At 47.4% G+C, this 7,151-nt stretch overlaps 1 protein-coding gene across 1 annotated transcript in view; it reads right to left on the bottom strand.

Annotated features, from left to right (window-relative positions):
- Positions 1 to 7,151, bottom strand: part of LOC123521342 (TBC1 domain family member 4-like) — a 37,525-nt gene that overhangs the window by 6,628 nt on the left and 23,746 nt on the right. Inside the window, exons 2-3 of the mRNA XM_045287080.1 lie at positions 2,257 to 2,844; positions 3 to 65 (exon numbers count right to left, since the gene is read on the bottom strand). Of these exons, the coding sequence (XP_045143015.1) occupies positions 3 to 65; positions 2,257 to 2,844 (651 nt within the window). The remainder of the gene's footprint in view (positions 1 to 2; positions 66 to 2,256; positions 2,845 to 7,151) is intronic.

The raw sequence follows: 7,151 nt of genomic DNA, 5'->3' as shown, positions 1-7,151 counted from the left end.
AAATTCTTTTCAAGCACAACCGATTTAGTGTCTGGGCTGATGAGGTTAATTTCAAATCGTCCAACCTTAAAAATAGAAATATTCCGATTAATTTAAACAGGCAAGGACCCAACGTGTTACTTTACACTTGACCTAATCATGCCGCCCCTATCAAGACATCTCAGACGCAACTCATTATCCAGTCACACACTCTTCAACTTCCAATTCAGCCTGGGTTTCAACTCGACCTGCCAGTGGCTTCTAAATATCTCTTCCCTTCTGGTTAAGAAATCATGAAAATGAAGCTAGTCTTCATTTCCAAGATATAAGAAACCAAGTTTAAGCCCTAACACACGCAAAAGGAAGAAGCAGCCTGAGTAATTCCAATAAAGCAAATATGACACACCAGGCCTTGTTTATCGAGGGGCACTGTGGAATTTCCGCCTCGGGAGTGTCTTAGAAGAGGACAAAAAGACAGACGTTCCGTTGTTGGCAGGAACTCAAGCTGAGGGGGGATGACTAGGGAACTTCTACAAGTCAGTGTTAGAAATCCTTTTAAGGGAAGCCTGACACTCTCTAGATCTTCCATAACACACACTTTGGAATGAAGGGTCTTCTTTTACATCAAGGCGGCATGCATCACAGTATCCTATTAACTTAGCCCCGCAGGGTGGCGAGGAGGTGGAATCCAGGCCAGGGTAGTGAGCTGGAGGGTTTGTTCATCTTTCATTTGTGGTTCGGAGTAACTGGTCAGGCCCTTTCGTCTGACAGGGTCAAATCAGTGTGCCCTCCTCTGACTCTCGAGACTTCCCTACTTTTATTTTTTTGAAAAGAAAAACTCTTTCTTGTCCATACTTCATCAGTCTCATATATTCATGTGTTGTTTTTTTTAAAAATCCCATGGCAGGAGGGTTTTTCTGTAGTGATATTTATTTTTTTTTAAATAACAACATACCATGTCAAGTATCAAATCCAAAATCTAACCAAACTCCTGCCACTGAGTTGATTCTGAGTCACAGCAACCTGACCGGGCACAGCAGAACTGTCCCTGTAGGCGTGCAAGGCTGTAAATCCTTGTGGCAATAGAAAGCCTCATCTTTCTTCTCAGGAGCGGCTGATGGTTTCAAACTGCTGACCTTGCAGTTAGCAGCCCAAAGTGTCTCCCACTGGGCCACCAGGGCCCCTTCACTAAGCATCAACCTAAGGCAAAAAGCAGCGGTGCAGTGCCTATGAGTTGGGCAGCGATCCACATGGTCGGCCGTTTGAAACCAGCAGCAGCTCCGCAAGAGAAAGACTGGGTTCTCTAAGTCTCGGACACCCACAGGGGGGTCACTATGAGTCAGCACTGACTCATACGTTTGCTTTTTGGCTTTTTATTGTATCCACCAGGTTTCTACAGTTCTTTCACTGCTTCTGTGCCTCCCCTGATCCTGATCTGTTACCCCTGGTCGATGCCCCTTCTCCCTCTCTATCTGCCTTTCCTGCCCCTTCTCCCTCTCTACCTGCCTTTCCTGCCCCTTCTCCCTCTCTACCTGCCTTTCCTGCCGCTGAGGATAAAAGACATAAAAGCAGGACTATCAGCTATCTAGAAATGGTCACTCTCTAGAGCAGCGATTCTCAACCTGTGGGTTGCGACCCCTTTGGGGGGGTTAACGACCCTTTCACAGGGGTCACCCTATTCTTAACAGTTAGCAAAATGACAGTGATGAAGTACGAGGAAAATAATGTTATGGTTGGGGGGTCACCACACCACGAGGAACTGTGTTAAAGGGTCGGGCATGAGGAAGGTGGAGAACCGTAGCTCTAGAGGGAGGGGAGCAGAATGAGAAACTGGTCAGCCAGTTGCTTCTCTCTAGAAACTCATCATCGCCTCCCGCCAGGGCAGGGCAGAGTGGTTTCAAGCTGGGCTGTGATCGGAAAAGTAAGCAGTTCGAAACCACCAGCTGCTCTGTGGGAGAAAGACAGATGGAGCGTCCTGTTCCTGTACGCAGTTACAGTCTCAGAAAAACACAGGGCGATTCTGCCCTGGCCTACAGTCTCGCAGTGAACAGGCATCGACTCAGAGGCAGGGAGTTTGGTTGGGTGGTTTGGGAGGGCAAGTACTATTGTAGGTTGGCCTGCTAACTTCAAGGCCAGCAGTTCAAACCCAGCAGCTGCTGTGTGGGGGAAAGACGAGGCTTCCTGCTCCTGTAGAGATTTACAGCCACGGTCACCCAAAGGGGCACTTCTGTGCTACCCTGAGCCCCGATGCGTCAGAATGCGTTCCGTGGCAAGTACCTGAAAGAGCATTGTCCTGTTCTCCTCTGAGTCGGAGGGCTGCACGTGGCTGGGCGCGCTGGCATGCCTCCGGCGAGGCTGGGCTTTCTGGCTGTTCTCCTGCACCTTCCTCTGCATGACTCCGGTCACGCTGCTGCACCGAGCCCGAAACTCCTGCTGGTCGTCGAAGCCACAGTCCTCCAAGATGCGCTCCGGGAAGCAAGCTCGAGAGCTGGACAGCGCGGGCTGGCTGGCCACGGCTCGGAAGCCGGCGTGGGCCCTGGGGACGGCATCGGCTTCCTCCAGCAGGCTGTCTGCAGGCGGGCTGGGCACCTCGGCCTCGAAGACCATGAGGTCCTCGCCGGGGTCGGCGCTGGGCTGCTCTCCCTGGGTCCGCAGGCGCTGCTGTTCGTGCAGGCTGAACTTTTCGATGCAGTCGTCGATGAGGCTCGAGGGCGCCTTCTTGTGGGTGACCGTTGCCTTCCCGCAGTACAGGACCTCGAACTTCTGAGAGTTGTAAAAGGCGTCCTCCATGTCTTTGCTGGGCTTCGTGTCCTCTTGCATGGCAGCTTTGGACAACTGCCTGATGCTGCTAATAACATCGGGGACCTGGCGGCAGAGAGAGGAAGAAATGGGTAAGTGAATCGACAGAAATAAGTTACATGCGTCTGGTCCCGTTATGATCGCATGGAGTATGATAGTAGGAAGGAGACTTTTAAAAAACTGTGGAGAAAAATTCCACTATCTCTTAACTCTTTGACACCCCACCCCTGTATAAATAAAATACAAAAAGTAATAGTTAGTCCCTGTACAAGATAAAATGTAAAGCTTAAATTAGACCGAGGTGATTTGAAGTAAATGCTGATATTAAATGATAGCAGTATTATGTTTTCCTCTTTAAGTTAATTAGTTTCCCCAAAACCCAAACCATGAGACCAAGGTCACTCTTTCATTAACTACAGATGTCCTTCCAATATGTACTGCATGGGTGACTCAGTAGGGTGTTAACCCCAAGGTCAGCAGTCACACATACCAGGTGCTGAGAGAGAGAGGAGACCATCTGCTCACAAACTCACTGGGTGTCTCAGAAACCCAGCGTGGACGGCCTCTTCTCTCGTGGAGGTGGCTTTGAGTTGGAATCCACTCGATGGCAGTGGGTTACGTTTGGTTTAGGTATTAGAAACCTCAGCTGAAACGGTTCAAAGTTCCAAAAGTAATGATGAGATGCACTTTCTGGATAAAGAGATGAAAACCCAGACACCCCTCAGGAGCATAGGCCATCAAGGAAAGGCAAATGACAACCACAGTAAGATACCATTCTGCCCCCTACAGGTAAGCTGGCATCAAAAAGACCAAGTTCTGGCCAGTATTGTGGAGAAACTAGAATGCGCTCATCCAGTGTAGATGCGCATGTGCATAAAATGGTGCAGCTACTTTAGAAAACTGGTAGCTTCATAGAAAGTCAAACATAAACCTAACCTAGACACGAGCCAGACACGCCACTCCTGGTACTTATCTGCAACACCTGAAAACAAATGTCCACGCCAAGGCTTGTTCATGGCAGCATTAATCGGAATGGCCCCACGCGCGCACACCCCCAAATGATTCCCATCAACAGGTGAACTCAATCACTGCCACTCAGTGGATTTCGACTCGCAGCAACTCTAAAGGGCAGAGTGGAGCTGCCCCTGTGGGCTTCTGAGGCTGTGAAGTCTCATCGTTCTCTATTCCCCTTAGTAGCTCAACGCAAAAGCCTCTGTGCCACACGGGTTCTTTAACAGGGGAACGGATATACAGAATGTGGTATACAGTGAACCCTTGTTTATCACGGTTAATCGGTTCTAGACCCTACTGTGATAAATGAAATTCCGCGAAGTAGGATTCCTTATTTGTAAATCAAATATTTTCGTAGTTAGAGCATAGAGGACATGAAAAAACACCCTTTAGTCACCATTACACTCGTATTACCCAATTTATTAAACGAAAAAGGGAAAATACAGTAAAACATTTTGGACGTTACAATTATCATTTATTATTTATTATATTATTTATGGCATCTAGTTTACAGTATTACATATTTCACATACAGTATTATTATACATAGTCCTTACAAATACTGTAATCAATAGCCTATGAAATGACTTAAGGGATGTACTCTACAGGTGGGTCGCCGTTCCTCTGAAGGAGCGGGTGTAGGCAATGGGTGCTGTTATGCAAAAACCGCAATAGAGTGAAGCCGCGGAAGTCGAAGCGCGAAGTGGCGAGGGTTCACTGTATTAATGACAGGGTACTCATCGCCTTTCACCTGGACTGCAATAGCTTCCCGGGTGATTTCCCTTATAGCACCATACAAGGCCCTCACTTCCTACATACAGACATAGAGATTACATTTGCACAGCGACTATTCATTCTCTTCATGGCCCGTGGACTGCTTGATTTTCACCCTCATCTAACGTCCTCTGACATGATCACCTTCTTAGCTCCCTCTTCCACATGGACCTGTGGCTTTCCCCACATCATCTGCATGGCTCATTCCCTTACCTCATTTCAACCCAGGCTCTCATGTCACTCTAAGCCCTGGTGGCAAAGTGGTTATGTGTTGCACTACTAACGTAAGGTCAGTAGTTCAAAACCACCAGCCACTCCTCAGGAGAAAGAAGAGGCTTTCTACTCCCATAAAGATTTACAGTCTAGAACAGTGGTTCTCAACCTGTGGATCGCGACCCCTTTGGAGGTCGAAGGACCCTTTCACAGGGGTCACCCAATTCATAACAGTAGCAAAATTACAGTTATGAAGCAGCAATGAAAATAATTTTATGGTTGGGGGGGTTATCACAACACAAGGAACTGTATTAAAGGGTCACTGCATTAGGAAGGTTGAGAACCACTGATCTAGAAGAAACTGTTCTAGAATTGATTGTGATGAGGACTGTACAACTCTTCTTGTTATGACTACATTGATGAACCGTATGACATGTGGATGAAATGCCAATAAAACTTTAAAGAAAAGATTTACAGTCTTGGAAACTCTCAGGGGCTGTTCTCCTCTACCCTATTGGGTCAGTGTGTGTGAGATTTTTGGGGGTGGGGGGGGCACAAAAGGCCCTTGTGATGTAATGGTGAAGCCCTCAGCTGCTAACCCAAAAGATGGGCAGTTCAGATCCACCAGCCACCATGGGAGAAAGACATGGAGGTCACTTTCTGAAAAGACTGGTGACCTTGGTCACCTTATGGGGCAGTTCTACTCTGCGGGACAGGTCGCTCTGAATCAGAGTCGACTCACTGGCAATGGTTTCTTGGCGGGACAAATGATTCATGATGAAATGCCGGCATAAAGCTTGGCAGTTTGAACCCACACAGCGGTACGTCAGAAGAAAAGGCTGAAGAGCTGATTCCATTACGATTCAACCGAGAAAACTCTAGGTAGCACATGTCACTCTAACATCGGGGGTCACTGTGAGTTGACATCTACTGTCTGCCACAAATAACAAGATGACTTTGTGAAACAGAACCCTCTCTTCCAGCCCTGCACCACTGCCCTATGTGTGCACACAAACACACAGCATTTCCCGGCACCGAACACCAACATCGACAACATGTGTTTCTGATGAAGACTGGACTGTGGGCTCCAGAAGGGCAGCGGTGCTTGTCTCTCTCATTTTTCACTCTGGATCCCAATGGCCTACGATCATCATGGGTATGAAGTCGGTTCTCAATCTGCAAGGAGAGTATTTCCAAATAAGGTCACATTCACAGGGGTGGTGACAGGGGAGGAGAGGACTTAAACTGATCTTTTAGGTGGACACAGACCTTCAACAACCTGTAGGTAATTTTACCTTCCAATAACTCCAAGTGTTAACTTTACACCATAAAACACAGACAACAATTTTCATTGTGTCTAATACCCTCTCTCTGATTATGGCTAACCCAACTTCCAATGGCCTGGCTGCAGGGATTCATCACTGCCAAATGGATCCAACACCACTAAGCTCTGTGTTTGCTTGTTGTTAGGTAAAGACATACTTTAACACTGAGCTTTAAACAGCCCCTGCCTAGAGACTGGGGGCCTTCCCAGAAGGGACCCAGAGATAAACCACAGACAGTGCAACCCTCACAGTGGAAGAATGAGTATCAGGGGACCATGGGAGCCTTTTATCCTAGCATCTATTTAAGGGGTCAATCAGAAACAACCCAAGAGCAATAAAATCTCAGAGAAGCACTTGTACATACAAACAATATTTTGGAATAATCTCATTTTCTGAATCACAGTGTTAACTGACATGTGTGTACATTTTTAATTAATGTTTCATGACTTTATATTTGTTCATATGCAGGAGCCCTGGGGTTGTAGTAGGCTATCCATTAGGCTGCTCACTGCAAGGTCAGCAGTTCAATGGCACTAGTTACTCTGGGGGAAAAGCTGAGACTCTCCACACCAGTAAGGAGAGACAGACTTAGAAATTCACAGGATCAGTGCTACACTGCTCTATAGGGTCTTTTCCACAGAGTCGGAATCCACTCTATGGCAGTGTTTTTGCATTCTCATATGTATTGCATCTTCGTGAGGTCCGGAGGTGCTAGCAAATAGATGTTAGGCAGCTAATCCAAAGGTCAGTGGTTCAAACTCACCAGTCACTCCAGGAGGAGTAAGTTGAGGCTGTCAGCTCCAGTAAATATTGACAGGGTAGAGAAGCGTGTCTAGAGTCACTGTGAGTAGAAATTGACTCAATGGCAGGGGGTTATTGTACTGAGCTGAAACACCACGGTGTACTTCGTTATTGTACTTAGGTGAAACACTACGTGGGGGTGACTGTGTGTCTGACCAGAGTTCTTCCCTGTGGCTGCTGGGTAAGTGGCTATCCAGTTCCAGTTGTCAGTTCAGACTCATGATGACCCCACAGGTGGCAGAGTAGACC

Source organism: Echinops telfairi, unplaced genomic scaffold (genome assembly GCF_000313985.2).
Source record: "Echinops telfairi isolate 266 unplaced genomic scaffold, ASM31398v2 ScPeMD7_11;HRSCAF=52, whole genome shotgun sequence".
NCBI lineage: Eukaryota > Metazoa > Chordata > Mammalia > Afrosoricida > Tenrecidae > Echinops > Echinops telfairi.
This window is presented reverse-complemented; position numbering and strand designations above follow the sequence as displayed.